This window comes from Leptonotus elevatus, chromosome 1, assembly GCF_054856555.1.
Source record: "Leptonotus elevatus isolate MCC_2025b chromosome 1, RoL_Lele_1.0, whole genome shotgun sequence".
NCBI classification, from domain to species: domain Eukaryota; kingdom Metazoa; phylum Chordata; class Actinopteri; order Syngnathiformes; family Syngnathidae; genus Leptonotus; species Leptonotus elevatus.
In genome coordinates, this window is record NC_141239.1 from 24,728,563 (window position 1) to 24,746,512 (window position 17,950).

Here is a 17,950-nt window from a genome sequence, read left to right on the forward strand (position 1 = left end):
ATGCTGTTACGTCTCTTTGCACGCAGGAGAGTGTTACAAAAAGAAAAACTGTCGTTGAAACATCCACATATTTGTAAATAGCACCACAGTTGCACACATTTGTAAATAGTTTGCCAAATTGTTGTCAAATTGTTACACTGTTGAATGTAAATAAACGTATTTTGCTATCAAAAAACACTTTTTCATTCTTGGTGGTAGTGTTTTATAGAAGTAAAGCACTATTTAGGTGTTTGTGGCATCATTCATGGACAAAAAGAAGTGTCAAATTCACTAGAATGCATGAAATAATATCGTTTCACTAAAAGCTTGATTTCTCCGTATTTTGGTCCAACACAGGCGAAATTGGGTCAAACTAACCATTTTCTATTGTTGATTACTAAAGAACGGAATAAGGTAGAAACAAACTCTTTTTTTCTGATGAAAGATGAAAGTCCAATCTTTCATTTGGTAGTACGTGTGTTTCCATAGTCCAAACAGAACATTTTCTGTGGACCTTGAAAATCAGTCAAAATGCTTAAATCGGCTGGCACTGGCGGCATCCCTTTTCTGAAAACGTCTGGCAGTCAAAGAGTTAAGTGGTGGGATTAAAACAAAAAACGACATATTTTGTAGGCTACTTTAAAATAACTTAGTAATCAATATGAATGGCACAATTGTTGATACTGTAATCGTAGGAAATTAGGATTTTGTTCCAAAATGTTTTGTAATTAGTGAAAAATAGAACTACATTTTGACTTAATTTAAAAAAGCAGTTTTCATAATGTAATTTACCATTATTTGTATTCATGACAAAATACTGGCTCGCCTATCTAGACATAAACATTTTTGTATGAATTCCCTCTGAGATTTCATTACTTTTGCTGTACAATGGCTATATAAAGAGGTTAAAGTACACAAGATTGAACCAGTCCCAATACACCAGCCACTCGATGAGGTTGTTGTTAGAATAGCTTAGAGCGCAAAAAGATTACATTAAAAAACTCAATAAAAGAGAGGCAATTTAAGTCATTTAAAAAATACTTTATTTAGAAAAAAAATTGTAGCAAAGTAAAAAGAACATCTGTGCAAAAAAAACTGTCAAAATAAATTAGATTGTGACTAATAAATAATTATTCTATGTGAAAATATAGCTTCTAGTATGTATGTGTCTGTGTGTAATGCGGGGGGGGGGGGGGGGGGGGGTCATGTAGAGCGCCTCCTCAAGGTCGCCGCCTGCTTATGTCCGAAGAGCGCGGCCGCCCTCAACTCGAAGGCGCCGACCATCTGCTTGACCACCTCGTCGAAGAAGAGGCCAGCCAGTCGAGAATGAAGCAACGACTTGAACTCAAAAGACACCTGCGGGGTGAAGGCAGGACCAGTGGTGTTAGCTAACAGCGAGTCTTTTTTTACCCATAATGCCGCCTCACTGAAATGCAACCACTTCCTGCATACTCCTCTAACGCTATTTTCAGCTTGCGAGGCCGGCAGATACACGCTGCTAAATTTAGAGCGACAATAAAAACTATTGACAAAATAACAAGTAGAGAGAAGACCTCCACCAAGGCCAAACAATTTTAAAAAATTCATGTTAATGTACTTACATAAAAATGCACTTTACAGGAGTCCGGTGTGTCTTTTGGTCCTGGCTCAAACCTCCAGATTGTCTCAAGATGGCTGAAGAGGGACCCGTCCGTACACAAGGCCTGTTGGACAACAAATTTAAGGGATGTTTCTCAAAAGTCAGACAAATGTCTTCAGGTGTCAGATTTGAATGCTCTGTAAACCATTTCCTTTTACACATAACATGAATTAAATGAGATTTTATAGGGGGCTATTTTTCCCCCTCTATCCGTTTGTCTCCATGACTGTACTTTATTTTACAATCAATGGATAACCCAAAAAAAAAGACCAGATTCACAAGTAACTAAAACTAGGGCTGTGCAATAAAAAATCGATTCTCATAAGAATCGCGATTCTCATTTAGTAAGATTCAGAATCTCTTTTAAATGTCCCAAAATCGATTTTATTAAAATTATTTTATACTGTCTTGCCTTTGTCTGCGTGTGCCTTTATTTGGAGCACTGTTCATGTTGTACCCGATTTGGCCACTTAGGGGCAGTGTGGTTCCACGCGGTCTAATACACTGTTAAGTTGTAGCCACATTAGAGAGTAGAAGGAAAAAGTCACGCTCAAGTTATTCCAATAAAAGTTGTTTTTTTGCAGTGTGAAGCCGTTCTTTTGAGTGATAAAAGTGCCGCGAATCGTGCGCTAATTAGCATTCGCGAGTCAGACTGGAATAGATCATTACAATTCCTTGCACATCTATAGATTGAAGCAAAAATCATTGTCAATCAAATGATTTTGAATCAAAAATCGATTATGAATCAAATCGCAGACCCAAAAATCGGAATCGAATCATTCAAAAATTCCCACCCCTAACTAAAACATTTGCAATTCAATGTGTGTCCCTATTAAGGTGAAAAGCAATGTTTTTGCCACTCACTCTGACTTGGTGGTTGGGGACAAAAGTGACGTCGGAGGTGTAGCGCTCCACCACGGGCGGGAATCCGATCTCCAGCTCGGCGCGGACGTCGCCGCCCTCGCTCCTGATGACGCGAGAGCTCTTGCACCAGGGCACAAAGTGCTGGTACTGCTCCACGTTGGACACCACGCCGAACATTTGCTCCCGTGTGTACCTGGAATAGAAATTCGCACGATTAGAGTTGTCCGATACGATCACGTAATTTTCAGATGATCGTATTGTTTAGAAAATAACTGATTTTTTATCTTATTTTGTTGGTTTTTAAAGGTCATAAAGTGACAAATTAGTTCATTCACTGCCGTTGACGGCTATAGACGTCAGAAATTCATTTGAACCATTACTATTAGTTAAAAAAAAAAATCCACTTTTGTTAACAAGAGTATGAAAACCTTGAACTATTAAAGTCATGCGATTAATTACAGTTGAAAATTTTCAGGCTAATTAAATTCTTAATTGTAACTAATTGCACGACTTCACTAGTTAACTCACGATTAATTACAAATTTTAATAATCTGTTCTTAATGTACAATTTTAAAAAATTCTAGGTTTTCATACTCTTGTTAACAAAAGTGGGAAAAATGTAAAAACTAATAGAAATAGTTCGAATGAATTTTTGACGTCTATAGCCGTCAATGGCAGTGAATGAGTTAATGTGACATTTTAAAAGGCAGACTTTGCAGTCTTGAATCTGCTAGCAAAAAACACCGCCGAGCTCACTAGCAAGTGTGCACAGCGGCATGCTAAGGCAGCTAAATTGCTAGCATGACTTATTTATGGTGGAATATTGCCAAAAATGTAATGTTACCAGTTTGCATGCATCATTACTTTGCACTATACTTACAGCCATATATACAAGGTATCATGAATAAAAAAAATAAAGAAAGAACTCTAATGCACTTTTTCTCCCTTCTTAACTCATTCACTGCCATTGATGGCTATAGACGTCAAAAATTCATTTGAACTATTTCTATTAGTTTAACATTTTTTTCCACTTTTGTTAACAAGAGTATGAAAACCTAGAATTGTTTTTATAGAAATACAGATATAAAATGTGTGATTAATCATGAGTTAACTATTGAAGTCATGCGATTAATTACAATTAAAAAATGTCATCGCTTGACGTGACTTAAAGATTATTAAAGTCAACTCACAATTAATCACAAATGTTATATCTGTTCTAAAGGTACAATAAAAATATATAGGTTTTCATAGTCTTGTTAATAAAAGTATAATTTTTTTTAAACTAATAGAAATAGTTCAAATGAATTTTTGACGTCTATAGCCGTCAATGGCAGTGAATGAGTTAATGCATTGCAAAAGTATCTGATCAAGACTTTGTATATGCAAATATTCAAAATCCAATGACTTGGAAAAAAATGTGGGTGCAAAAAAAAAAAAGGGGGGGGGGAGTGATGTAACATTTTTCAGTTTGGAGCAAATTCCGGGTCACTCACCCTAAGGTCCGGCTCTCTGCGTACTCGGTTCTGCGGCGAGTGATGGGCGCGGCCAAGTTGACGAAGGTACGATGAGGGGTGTTGATGGGGGAGGAGGCACAGAAGGGCAGGGTGGCCCTCCTCAATGTCAAGAACCTACCAGGACAAACGTGCCTGACAAAAGAAAATAATCAAGAGGTAGGTGTGATATGCTATCAATTTGTAAAGTACAGACCGAGTATGGTGAGTAAGAGAAAATTTGATGTTATACCTAGCATCACTGTTAATCATTTAAAAACTTTAGTTAAAATTAAAGCGATACTGGACTCATTATTTGTCATGAACAATTAATACCTTTAAAAACTAATTTTGCCCCTTTCTGTCGATTGAAGATGACATCACCCGTGCTCAGGAAACAGGCTCAGTTTGCTGACCAAACCCAGAAAACAGGTGTGCCGTGATTGGTGGTGGTTGCCTGTTTCCTTAGCACAGGTGATGTCATCTTCATTTGACAGCAAGTGGAAAATGTGTTTTTAAAGGTACTAATAGTACATGGAAAAGTAATTAAGTTATCAAAATAATTCTGGACAAAATATTACCATTTAACTGCTGAAAATGGCTTAATGAGTCAAGTATCCCTTTAAGTTAATTATTTATTTTTGAGAATAGATTTCCCAAATGAGGACACTGAAGGGTGATAATAATCTTTGTAAGCACAAATCTTTATTTATCTTTTTTAATTCCAAATAGTTCAAGAGCGACCACGATACAAATGAAGTTCCAAAGTTCAATAATCAGACAATGATGGCACAGCGCTCTGTTGTTTTTGTTTTTTGGTTGCAAAAATATTTCATAGGGGTTCCATCACAGGAAAAAAAGCTGTTCAGTAATATGGCATCATAGAGTATGGTCTATGTAAGGTAGCTATAATTTAAGCAAATCAGTATCACATAATTTCATAGTAAAAGTATGTGTGCGTGTGCGTGTGGTATATACCAATTTAACACAATAAGTAGTTCCCTATATGGCAATAATCCTGGAAATATAGTCGTTGTTGTTTTTCTAAAAATATTTTCAATCAAGTTATCTTGGATACTGCAACACCAACTGAAGAAAGTGTTTAAAAATAATAATATTTATTTATCAGATTATCTAAACCTAACATCTGTGCATCAGCCATCACCGTTCCTTTTTGTGTGTTTACCTAGCATTTCCTCGTTTAGAGTTTCCCCGAAAAAACTTGGTCCAGTGGATTTGAAGTAGATCCAAAAGTGTCCCGACGAGCCGTTGAGATGACTTTCGGGACATAACCATTGTTATCGATTTAAAATAAATAAAAATAAGGAACTGTATCGAGTTTCCCTCGAAAGAATTTAGCCAACGCTGCTAGGCCGACCGGTTGATTTTACAACTCCAGAATGGGACCGCCCCCCACGACCGTGACGTAGCTTTGTCCTGGCCAATCACTGCGCGAGGCTGGCAAATTTCAATATTTTTGTTTGATTGCAAATGAATCACGAGATGACAAATACTGACGCAACAGTTTCATGATCAATAGATGTTATAATAATCTGATTTAATAAACTACTGTACACGTTTATTATTGTTGTTTTGATCAATCAATAATCGTTAATAATTAAATAAGTTTGACTATATAACTAATAACTCATAATAAAAAGTAAATGGACTTCACTTTTATAGCGCCTTATCTACACCTAAGCATCAGTTCCACAACCAATTAATGTATTTATGTTTTTATTTTGTAAAAAAAGAAAGAAAGCTTTTCTTTTCTTTTCTTTCTTTTATTAGTGTCAAATTTCTGAGGTTACTTAAAGTTAAGTATTATAAACCAAGTTCAATCATAAAGGTGGTGTTCTCATAAGAATGCAGGACTGTGTACAAAACGTTATGTAAAATACATCTTTTTGGGTTCACAAAAAAATAAATAATAATAAATAAGTAAATAATCTAATACCTAATTGTGAAGATGATGTTCCCACAAAAAATAATATTGTAACCCAATTGTGAAATTGGTGTTCTCACAAGAATTGAGTTGGATTTAGTATGAAAAAGTTAATGGAATTCACAGGGTGGGTGTTGGCATTACATATTTGGGGGACTCATACAAAGCTTTGTTTTCATTATTATGGGGCTTAGTTGACAGAAATTGTGAAGTTGATGTTCTGTCAAGAATTAAAAAGTTTTTGTTTAATATAAATTATGTACTTAGTGGGGGGGACTAGATTAAAAAAAAAATGTTTTTTAAGTGTGTATGAACAGCTGAGCAACAGTGTGGCTTTGAGGAAATGCGTGACGGGAAGTTGTGTGTGTGCCGCGTGATAAAAGTGGACTTTGCTTCAACTTGGCTCATCTCAACTATATACATAAATATACAATATACTGAGGCATCATTTAGAAGAAAGTATCACATTACCAAAAAGCTTTATTCAAAAAACAAAAACTACATTTAAATGTTTAGCTCCCCAAAACTGATTTCTATTACTTTTCTAAATGTTATCATTGATGACTATTTCCAAAAAGGAATTTAATGTTTAATATCTGTCATTGCCTTCGGGGACCTTGGTTTCAAGTTGTGCAACAACAGTGAGTCAGCTTAATTTCCCCGAAATTGAAAATTGCGTGCCGAGGTCACTGCTCGTCAGGCGAGAAGATGAGTTTGCTCATGGCGCTGATGTACCGGAGGCCATCCGGCTGCGTGACCTTCAGCTCGGTCAGAGGGGGCACCGCCCCGCTGGTGAAGTACCTGAAGGCCGGGCTGGACGACTGCATGGCATCCAAAAATACCTGGGGGAGAAAACTGTCTGAGTCAGTTACTTCAGGAGACATTTGCTGCTCACGAGTCATCTTTTTACATGTCAAGACTCGTACACCAGAGCCAACACATAGAAATTCTACCTTAACAGTCATTGTTGATTAACACTGTCAGGTTCAGTGAAAACTCTCAAATTGAGTCTTTTCTGAACCTGACAGCGTGTCTGTGACATATCATGTCTGTGACTTTAGAGTCTAAACTTAAGCATAGGTGTCAAACTCAGGTCCTCGATGGCCACAGGCCTGCATGTTTCAGAGCTTTCCCTCCTCCAACACACCTGAATCAAATGGTCAGCTCATCAGCGAGCTGTGTAGAAGTCTGTTAACGACGCTGATTATCGAAACAGGTGTGTTTTGAGGATGGAAACCTCTAAAACAGTGGTTCTCAAATGGGGGTACGTAAAAGCACTCCAGGGGGTACCTGATGTGATATTTCTTGCTTGTATGAAACATCAATGATGATACAGACACGATGTGTTCACAGCGCCTTGCTTGTTTAATCAGGCTCCAGTTGTATGTGCACGTAACAACTTGCTGTAGTGTCAGACTTTCGCCAATAGGGGGTGCCAGTACACAGTAGAACATCTGTGAAATGTGTTTGAGCATACATATGCAAACATTTCACATGAGATATTAAAAAGTATTTCAAAAGTATATATAAATATTTCAGAAAAATATAAGTCTCCTAAAATTACTTTTATGTTCAGTAGGGTATTCAATTTGAGTGTCCTAAAAACCCAGGATCTCCCCTATAATGGAATGGTTCGACCCAATTTGTCATATGCCATAAAATCACCTGTCAATCACTTGAAAACTTTATTTAAAATTCAGTTAATTATTTATTTTTGAGAACAGAGATTTACTATGAGCCCAAAGGAGGACACTTAATGTTGATAATGTTTTTTATGTGCACAAATCTTTATTTATAATTAAAAAATATATATATATTTTTTTCTTTTTAGTTAGATCTTTTTTATTTCCATATAGTTTAAGAGACCACATAAATACAAAGTTCTAAGGTAAAATAAATAAATAAATAAATCAGACAATGATGCCCCCCACCACCAACACCAATCAGAAATGCTTTGCACAGGTTAGGGGGTACTTGGCTGAAAATATATTTCACAGGGGGTACGTCACTGAAAAAAGATTGAAAACCACTACTCTAAAACATGCAGGACTGCGGCCTATATGGTCTAAAGTCACAGACATGTTACTAACTAGGATAAGTGGGAACTGTTTGAAAATGTCAATTCAAATATAAAACTAGTTTTCTTTAAACGTAGTCTTTATACATCTCGTAACGTTTTGAGACAATCTGAGCAGGAATTGGTTATATTATTACAATGCTGACTGAATACAACTTTTATTTCAAGTATGTAATCATGTAATACAACCCTTTACCTTTACAATGTCCTCTGTGTCCTGCGCTGTGTTCTGGAAGACGTAACTGCAATGCTGCAGGTATCGCTCATACAGGCCCAGCGTGTGTGCGTCTACGTGCTGCAGAGACGGGTCGCCAAGCTCCGCCTTCTTCAGGTTGACCAGGAAGTTGGTGTTGACCGGGCCGCACTCGATCAGGCTAACACTAAAGCGTAAATGTTAATTCATTAGTTTCCTGGGAATGACTTAACAATACAATTGAAGTGGACACTGACTAGATGTTGAAATGTTGCAGAAGAACGGCCAGACTCTCACACGCTCCCTCGATGGCGAACTTGCTGGCGCAGTAGACCTCATTAAAGGGAAGGCCTGTGAAACAAGATGATGACAGTTTGTGGATAAACTAAATTCAGTGTATAGCTGCCTACATATGCCAAAAGATGGCAGCGGAGCACAATGATAATCAATAGGAAACCTGAAAATAACGTAATGATCCCAATGAAGCGCCTCAACTCACTTCAACTACAGAACTAACCTAAATTGGGGAGATTCAGATCAGCGTGTTCTCACCATGAAGGCCTCCGATGCTGCCTGTGACCAGGATACGACCGTCACGCTGAGCCTTCATGCCAGGCAGGAAAGCTTTAATGGTTTGGATGGTGCCCAGAAGGTTGACTTCCAGAATCTGCTTCATGGAGTCCAGAGAGTGAGCCTCCAGTGGACCCATCAAACCCACACCGGCATTACAGACTGAAAGAAACAATTAGGTGAGTTGCTTATTGAAAAATGCACACTCAAACCTCCAATGTATCCAAAGCACCAAGAACGCACCTAGAATGTCCACTCTCTTCTCCTCAACCTTGTCCCTGGCGTCCAGGATGGACTGGCGGTCCGTGACGTCCATCTGAAGAACGTCCAGCGTGTCCTTGTGCAGACCTTTGACAGTCTCCAGAAGACGTTCCTTCTTGGCCAGGTTCCTCATGGTGGCGTACACTTGAAAAACACAGGCAAAGAAGCATTGATTGGTTGACCGAACCCTAGCAAGGTTCTATCCAGCCAACGCTTGTCCTCATTAGGGTGAGCTGGAGCCTATCCCAACTGCCTTTGAGCAAAGAGATGTGACTGGAATGTCAGTCACATCGATAAACAATTCACATTCATATACAAGACCATTTAAAGACATCAATGAACTTAACATGCATGTTTTGGGGAGGATGTCAGTACCAGAAAAACCCACACAAGAACAAACTTCACACAGGAAGACCAGAGCTGAGATATAAAGCCAGATTCCGAGATACGAACCACTGAACTTCAGAACTGCAAGGCAGACATGCCAACCAATAGCAGGCCCTACTTAAGGTTCCTTAAAAAAAAAAAATACCATCACCTTTAAATGTTTGTTCCGGGTCCGAAGCCAAACGGACCGCCAGGCTGAGGCCGATACCGGATGAGCAGCCAGTGATCAACACCACCTTCTTGTCCATACTGTCAAAGTTATGAGAGACGAAGGTTGTCTTTACCCATCTCTCATCTCACAAGGCCACTTTATCCCCAAACAGCTTCCCGCTATCAGCCACCTGCACTCCTCTCCTTACTTTCCCACGTCCTTGTTGCCAGCATGTTTTTCATGTGAAGGATGGGAAGTGCAAGACCAGAAGGGGGCACCAGGACATCATGAAACACGCCGCAATAAAAAGACAGTTTCCCAGAGAGCTCCGTTCAACAAAACAAGGTTGAGTTGAGGGGATGATGTGCTGCAATTGTGACTTACACTTTTTTTGTTCTTAATTACTTAAAAGTCCCACCTCAGGATCATTGTTTCAAGCCTATCCAAAGTGAATTTAATTAATCGGCGCATTTTGTTGCTCTCATTATTTGTCTTCAGGTTCATGGTTGGGCTAGCCGCAGCATATTCCTGCTGATTCAGGGAGAATGGTGGACTACGTACTAGACTGGTTGCCAGTCAATCCCAGGAAACATACGCAGACAGAAAACTATTCACTATCACATTCAAACCGTCACTGAGTGGGAACTGTTTTGGAATTCTTGAAAGTAAACAAAGACTACTTGTGTTAGATAGCGAAGCAGCTGCATGGTGGATGAGATGTTAGCACATCTGTCATGTAGTCACCAAATTACATAAAACAACAATAAGAAGTATATCTAATGGCACTGTTAGCTATACAAAGTTGTTGTTTTTTAAGACACAGAAGCTACAAAACAGAGAATAATATTCACAACATTTTCACTCAAAACCTTTGAAAATAAAATGATTGGGGCAATACAGAAAAAAAAACCTCAAATGTGCCTCTTATGTGAGAAGGTTATTTGGTAATTACAAGGGAATTGCACTGCACTTTTGTCGTAGACTATAATGTACTGTAGGAATCAAAGTCTACGACAAGTGTCTTACAGGCACAAACACATACGAGGAGCAGTAATTGTTTTATGTTGTAATATGTAACGCATGTCTCACATGCCTGTCTGACAGGAGGCGTTAACCAGTTGAAGAAAGAAAAACAATTGGCATACCTCTCATACCTTTTTCAGTTTCACTAAATGGCTTAATTAATTTGTTAAGTAACAAAGGCGTGATGATACTAACTGTAATTGACTTGTTTACCGGATTTTTTTTTTGGCACTCAATACCAAAAATGACACATCATGTGTTTAGTCTTGAGACGTCCGTTAATAACTTCATGTGGCTTTGGCACGTCACATGTGATCATACATTTTCCTAATGCTTTCTGGCCTTTTTACAATCTTATGTGTCTAAAGAAAAAACAAACAAAAACAGAAAAAAACCAGGGGTGTGCCAAAAAATCGATTCTCATAAGAATCGCGATTCTCATTTAGTACGATTCAGAATCGATTTTAAATGTCCCAAAATCGATTTTATTTAAATTATTTCATACTGTCTTGCCTTTGTCTGTGTGTGTCTTTATTAAGAGCGCTGTTCATGTTGTACACTGTTTGGCCACTGAGGGGCAGTGTGGTTCCACGCGGTCTAATACACTGTTAAGTTAAGAGAGTAGAAGGAAAAAGTCACGATCACGTTATTCCAATAAAAGTTTTTTCTTTTGAGTAATAAAAGTGCCGCGAGTAGCGCGCTAATTAGCATTAGCGAGTCAGACTGGAGTAGATTGAAGCAAAAATCATTGTCAATCAAATCATTTTGAATCAAAGATCGCGCCTAATCGAAAATCGATTCTGAATCGAATCGCAGACCCAAAAATCGGAATCGAATAGTAAGACATTCAAAGATTCCCCACCCCTAGAAAAAACCCATTTGGTGAAAAACATTCACTTTCAAACTCCATATGCCTGCAGTGAAGCCTGAACCAAACAATAATGAAACACTCGCCTGGAGTTGAGTTTCTTACTACACAAGTAGTCAATTAAATCCCTACAGCCTAGTAAGGGCCAAGTGGATGTCTGGAAATACTCTATAAACACCTCTTGGAGAAGCGTTAAACCTCTCAGCTCCAGGGAATGTCATTCAGGAACAGTTTTTTTTATGGTACGAAAAGGTGTTGAGTTTGTTAGGAATGTACGGCATCAGGTTGGGGTTTAAACACAAGCATGCAGACTATTGAGAGCGTGAATAATGAGCACTGACATCTCCCCAGTGTCGGGCCATGTGCAACGCCTCTGGATGACTGCAGGTCACATTGGAGAAAAGTGCTATTTATAGGCGGACACAATGTGAGGTTTGTAGTACTGCGGAGGCGCTTCCTGAGGGAAGACTAGACAGGACGTTCCATGTCAGAAAGATATGTACAAGTCAAACAGATGAAGATTATGTTGAGTCTACTGTACGTGGAGTTATCCAGATCGGGGGGTGGTGGGGTTGTAAATATATCCATTTATGAGGGATGTTGCGTGATTGGACTTTCAAATGTATCTTGACTCAACTAATGATGCATCACAAAATATGTCCGTCCACACAAAAACACATTCACGTGTTGTCAAGTGGCAGGTAGGACTGTTCTGGACTCCCCTAAGGCAATTCGTGCCAACCAGAAACCTGCTTAAATTTTGCTTTGTTGGTCTTTCGTGTTGAGCCCTGTGATTGGTTGGTGAGGGCAAGTGCTATCGTAAATGGAAGGATAGATGGAAGTGGGAAGACAGATGGAGCTGACTGGTTGGTGATACTAGAGGCCTTTGTATATGACTCAGTTTATGGCCTGTGTAATTTATGTTGTGTTGTATGTATAGGTTTGACCCCGGAACGACAAATCAGCTTTTCTTATTAAAGTGGAAGTCAACCGTAAACATTTCTTGACAATAATATGTTATATGTGACTTCACTAGTCTAAACATGCCATTCTGATTCATATTACATTTGTGGAATATGAGTTATGATGCAAAATCCAGCCATTTTTATCCATCTCAGGGGACAGCCATTTTGCCACTTGCTGTCGACTGAAGATGACATGCAGCTGCTCAGGACTCAGACAATGACCAATTCCAGCTCACCTGCTTTCTGAAGCTGAGCTGTGATTGGTTGTTACCTGAGCAACATTGATGTCATCTTCGTTCGACAGCAAGTGGCAAAATGGCCGCCCCCTGAGATGGATGATAATGGCAAAATTTTGCTTCATAACTCATATTCCACTAACACAATATCAACCGTAATACCATTTTTAGACTAGTAAAGCTGCATAGAACATATTATTGTCCGCAAAAAAATTGGGGGGTTGACTTCGCCTTTAACTCATTCACTGCCATTGACGGCTATAGACGTCAAAAATTCATTTGAACTATTTTTATTAGTTTAACTTTTTTTTTTCCACTTTTGTTAACAAGAGCATGAAAACCTAGATTTTTTTTTATTGTACATTTAAGACAGATTTGTGATTAATAGTGAGTTAACTAGTGAAGTCATGCGATTAAAAATTGTAATCGCCTGAGGTCCCTAATTTTTAATAATCTTTTCTTTTTTTTAAATCGTGTTAGGCGATTTGTATGGTAATTAACTGCATGACTTCAATAGTTAACTCACGATTAATCACAAATTTTATATCTGTAAATGTACAATAAAAAAATGTTGCCTAGGTTTTCATACTCTTGTTAACAAAAGTGGATTTTTTTTGTAGGTAATGTAGAAATAGTTCAAATGAATTTTTGACGTCTAAAGCCGTCAATGGCAGTGAATGAGTTAAGATTAATTGTGAGGGGGCAGAGTTTATGACCTTTAGATTAGATTCTGTTCCGGTTGTGTTTTTTCTCCCTGCACGTGGCCAGAAATTCTGCGAAAACCTCGAGTCTATCCACATTTTTAACAGTCTCACTCAATGTTTTTCGTGTATCCCTCCAGAGATTCTTCTTTTTCACGATTGCACGCATGAGCCACCAGAGCTCCCTGCTGCTCCTGAGCTTGATTTCCTAAACAAACCGTCAAAGATTTTTTTTGTTTGAGCTGCTCCTTCACGAGATGTTGATGGTAAAAATAGAAAAAATGTCCGCAGTACTGCAAAATGCATTAACAGATGTGTTCCTGTGAGGATGGTGTCGTATCTCTGCCTAACTGGCAAGATGTTCTTCCACACACAACAATGGGGCACGTTTTATGAAGAAAATTGACTGAGGAGTCAAAGGTTCAACAGCAGGAGCGCTTTGGGCTTTGCTGCTTCCTGCTAAAATCATCACTTGGTGAAACAGGAGTAGACTTTAGCAGAGTATGAATGGACCTGAACAATCTGAATGTTCATGGTCAGCATATTTTTTGGCTTCAAATCCAGAAAATCGGATTTCCTGAAACAGATTCAGTCCCTAAATGTTGCTTCTTCCTTCCTCCAAACACTGAGAAATTTAGCTCATGAGTTGAGTTGGGTTCACGAATATCTTGTTTTGTACATTTTCCCAGGCTTTTTGATATATGGGTCGACACTGGAGGTTAGGGTGTTAAACTGTAGTCTCGTCGTCAGCTGGAACCTTGGGGCCGCTTCCTTGACCTGCTGCATTCAGCATTCCATAGAACCAGTTTGTGTATAAATCCTACAAGTGCAGAAAATAGCGGAGTACATGGACAACATGGGAAACGTACCATTTTGTCAATTACATAAACACTCAAAGAGTTTCTGTTTTGGGGTGGACATCCTGTTCCGGTAACCGGCCTTTGTGGTCCTAACGCTCATTTAGATTAGAAGGCAGCTGGTATTTCTCCTCCCCAAAAAAACAATAAAGGAACCAACATGGGCAACATTGAACCCAACAGGAATCTATTCTGTGCTTCCCCTGTGATTGGCCAGCCTGATATTTCAAATTCAAACTCTCAATAGCAAAAAAACGAACTGGTTACCTTTTTGGTCGGTTTACTGTTTGAGCTTCAGCTCATGCTTTCCTCTTGAGGAAGTTGACGTTTGTTTAAACAGGACTACCCTAAGACGTTGCGGTTGCAGACTCATCACTTAAGTCTGACCGGGTTTGTGGTCTGGTTTGTTTGGGAGGGAGGGAGCTCCAGCTTTAGACCAAGAAGGATTGCGTTTCAACATGTGAAGTCACTGGCACAAGGCAGACAATCATGTGCCTCATGAGGTGAAGTGAGGTGTTTTGTTGTGGCTCAGCCGCAATGGCATTTAACAAGTTACCAAGAAGAGAAGCTCGCTTGTTTTTAACAGGAAACATATCTTTGCACCAATCTGCTTTAGTTGTCCTTTTCTACCTCCGAGTCCCCCAACATCCCCCAAGATGGTGCTTCATCCTATACATTCTTGTCATCTTACAGACGTTGAATCAGCACTACTCCACCCATCTCCCGGCCGTTGCCAGGATACCGTCTGTTTACAGCCCAGCCAAACTCACAGGCCTACCAAAGTATGCAGACACAATATGGGCCTGTAAACAAGTTCACAATTGGTGGTATTTATTGTTCACGTCCACACGTTCCCATATCTATTTCTCGATAAGCAAATTATCATCCTGTCCCTTTACTGGTGCACCAAATTTGTACCCAAAGAGTCACAAAGTAAGTCAATGCTATTTATAGAACAGCCCATATATCTGAACAAAAAAACCGAATGAACACAAAATGATTACATTACTTGAAGATCATATTACTAACAAAGAGGCCAATTAGACTGACTCTAATGGGGCTGATATTTTTACTCTTAAAAAGCTCTGAGTCACTATGGGACCTGTCTATACATCTTTTTTGATTGTTTGTTGCTATGAGGCAACTCAGTGGTTAGTCTGGTCAAACAAAGTTAATTTATAAACAATACGTAGCCCTTAATCACATGAGTGTCAAATAGCTTCACAAGTCCGCAGATGACAAAACCGTTGGCATCTCTTGGTCAAATAAACCCATCATGGCAAGGAGAAAGGAGTGGGGTGAAGTGGCAATAAAACAGGCCAAAATACAGGTGTCAAGGTGAAGTTATGACGTTGCTATATCGAGATCAAATTTGCTACAAACAAAAACAATTATAAAGTTTTGAATCATTAAAACACAACAAACAATATTGTATTATGATGAGGAGAAACACTTGTATAATATCTGGGGACGGCTATTAAAAAGGTTTGATTTCCAACAACAGTGTCTATTTTCGTCACTAGAACCTAATCATTCGTTATGCAAGCTGTTCGCAAAATTCCATACAAAACATGTCTTATTTTATTAGCCGGCTGGGAGTGGAGGACTCTCGACAATGCTGTGAACGGAATCTACTTCCTCCATGCCGCTGCTCCGCATTCATTCCTGAGCTTTCAGTTCACACGAGCCGAGAACACAACGACCTCGGGGCTCTTGTTCTTCTGCGACACCACGGATGCGTTTAGATCATATTCCGATAAAGTCTTTTGTCAGCCGCTCTGGGCCGCGCTCTCACGGTCCACGGCTAATTCTTGCCATTACCACAACTACATAGTTGTCTTGCACTCCGCCCAAACAGAAATGTTACCTGTCTTCATTGCTGGCATAGTCCCAGTGGTTGACATTGTTTTTGTTTGCTCTGAGTCAACGTTGTTGTTGGGACATCAACTGGAAATCTTTGAAATAAGCCAGCCAACTTTCACGTTCTATTTATTACCTCCACCATTACTTTGTTTCAATCATAACAAAGAATGAAAAAAGTGAGACTAAGGAAGAACTCATTAAATTTGTCAGATGAATGAACGTGAACAAGACCATTCGGACATAGGCAGACTGAAGGTGTGCAGTTTGATTCTGATCAAATTAATGTAGGTATGTTTTTGGTACATATATAAATATACAGTGGTATCTCTGAGTTTGAAAACAATTTGTTCCTGCGAAATGTTCAAAATCAGAATTGTTCAATCTCCGAAACATTATTTCCCATAGGAAATAATGTAAATGCAATTAATCCGTTCCCAAGCTCCAAAAACAGAAATTTCCTATTTTAATTTCTGTTTATGTTTTTGACATTTACACCCTGTACAGTATTTAAACAATAAAACTACCTTACCTTACCCATTGTGGTGTGATGGCATCAGTGGATGATAAATGCTATGTTAATGCTAGCTTTAGTTCAGAGCTGAGTTTGTGTATTTTACATTGGGCATATAGTTAGCCTACTAAGCGGTCCTTGCATACGTTGTTTAACATCAGGCACGTTGTTGAACAGCTAAGGGGGGGTCCTCATGCCAGTATTTAAAGAGGTAGTCACGGTAGTTACAACGGCTCGATAATCTCCTTCCTAATTCCACAGTGGTTCGTAGCACTGTATGTTTTGCTTTGCTGCCACTGGCCCATGGCAAAGAAAATTGTCGTGGAAAAATCAAAATGCACTCGCGAGTATGGAGCACATCCGGGAGTATCCGCGATCTGACTGGAAATGAGCAGTGTACCGCAACGTGAGCATTTGGCGTCGCTCGGCTTCACTCGGCTACCCGTTTTCAAAATATGTTCGGCTTAGCTTGCTTTGCTTGGGTGTTCGAACTCCGAAAATGAGTTCAAACTCCAAGGCATTTTTTACTCAGATTTTTGGGTTGAAGTCCGAATTGTACGAGTTCCGAGACATTCAAAATCCGAGGTTCCACTGTATATATATTTTATTTTTTATTTATGATTTAGTTGTCAGTCCCTGGCCTTTAGACTCTGTCTTTCAGCTTGCATTCCCCCTGCTGTGTTGTTCGTCCCCTTTTCATTTAGTTCTTCTCCTTTCTTTTTATGTCCTTACCAAGGACAAGGTATCGCAGTTATCTCTGCATTTATGTTTGTTTATTTGAACCTCCAAAGTGGAATGCTACACAAGTAGAGTGGATATCCAAGTTGTCTGTAAAATAATAAAATAAAATAAAAAAATAAAAAATAATAATAATAATAAATTAAAAAGTACCTCAAAAGCAAAAAATAATAATCCTTGATTGTGACGAAAATGATGAATATTTCAGCTCAATTAGCAATTACACTATTAACTTCAAGACTGCATTTTTAAGACGGCTTTTCTCACATTTTAGGGTTAATGAGGAGGTAAGAGGTGGACTAAATGTGGGAATCTCCAAGCCTTTTATTTAAAAAAATAAAATGAATTAAAAAAAATAAAAATAAAGCAAATAAGGTTCCTGGACAAAATCAAAATCGTAAATTTATAAAGACAAAGTAAATAAATAAATCAAAATTCAAAGTAACACAAAGTGAGAAAAACACAAACAACTACAGGAAGCATGACATATGACAAGGGGCATGTGACTTGTGTCAACAACAATGAACTAACAGAGTAAAGAATCAGAAACCAGGAAACTAAGGCCCCGTCCAGACGGAAGCAAAGCTGGCTTCGTTCCTCAAGCAAATTTCGTATACACAGAAGCATTTCAA

The 17,950-nt window shown here is 38.8% G+C and overlaps 2 protein-coding genes across 3 annotated transcripts; both read right to left on the bottom strand.

Moving 5' to 3' along the window:
• Positions 1–1,005: 1,005 nt before the first annotated feature.
• On the bottom strand, positions 1,006–5,357 carry LOC147181356 (coenzyme Q-binding protein COQ10 homolog, mitochondrial-like). Its single transcript, XM_086080033.1, has 5 exons — positions 5,159–5,357; positions 3,976–4,128; positions 2,483–2,675; positions 1,581–1,682; positions 1,006–1,335 (listed from the first exon to the last, which is right to left on the bottom strand). The coding sequence occupies exons 1-5, from the start codon at positions 5,266–5,268 to the stop codon at positions 1,183–1,185; spliced, it is 711 nt and encodes a 236-aa protein (XP_085936159.1). The 5' UTR covers positions 5,269–5,357; the 3' UTR covers positions 1,006–1,182.
• A 1,022-nt stretch (positions 5,358–6,379) lies between these two features.
• hsd17b1 (hydroxysteroid (17-beta) dehydrogenase 1) lies at positions 6,380–16,730 on the bottom strand. Of its 2 annotated transcripts, none has more exons than XM_086080583.1 (6): positions 16,599–16,730; positions 9,001–9,162; positions 8,740–8,919; positions 8,445–8,538; positions 8,191–8,374; positions 6,380–6,759 (listed from the first exon to the last, which is right to left on the bottom strand). In XM_086080583.1, exons 2-6 carry the CDS (start codon positions 9,149–9,151, stop codon positions 6,604–6,606), a joined length of 765 nt encoding a protein of 254 aa, XP_085936709.1. In that variant the 5' UTR covers positions 9,152–9,162; positions 16,599–16,730; the 3' UTR covers positions 6,380–6,603. The 2 variants fall into 2 exon arrangements, with proteins under 2 accessions (XP_085936709.1, XP_085936701.1); XM_086080575.1 differs by lacking the exon at positions 16,599–16,730 and adding an exon at positions 9,557–9,806.
• Between the last annotated feature and the right edge of the window lie 1,220 nt (positions 16,731–17,950).

Bases quoted from the DNA above. Each gene is read 5' to 3' on its own strand.
- LOC147181356 (XM_086080033.1), bottom strand. From the start codon at position 5,268: ATGGTTATGTCCCGAAAGTCATCTCAACGGCTCGTCGGGACACTTTTG. The intron at 4,129-5,158 runs GTAAACACACAA...TTCTTTTGTCAG, and splicing joins TCTAAACGAGGAAATGCTAG to GCACGTTTGTCCTGGTAGGT. The intron at 1,683-2,482 runs GTGAGTGGCAAA...GTTGTCCAACAG, and splicing joins TCCCCAACCACCAAGTCAGA to GCCTTGTGTACGGACGGGTC.
- hsd17b1 (XM_086080575.1), bottom strand. From the start codon at position 9,653: ATGGACAAGAAGGTGGTGTTGATCACTGGCTGCTCATCCGGTATCGGC. The intron at 8,539-8,739 runs GTGAGAACACGC...CTTGTTTCACAG, and splicing joins CAGCATCGGAGGCCTTCATG to GCCTTCCCTTTAATGAGGTC. The intron at 8,375-8,444 runs GTCAGTGTCCAC...TTTACGCTTTAG, and splicing joins CTGCAACATTTCAACATCTA to TGTTAGCCTGATCGAGTGCG.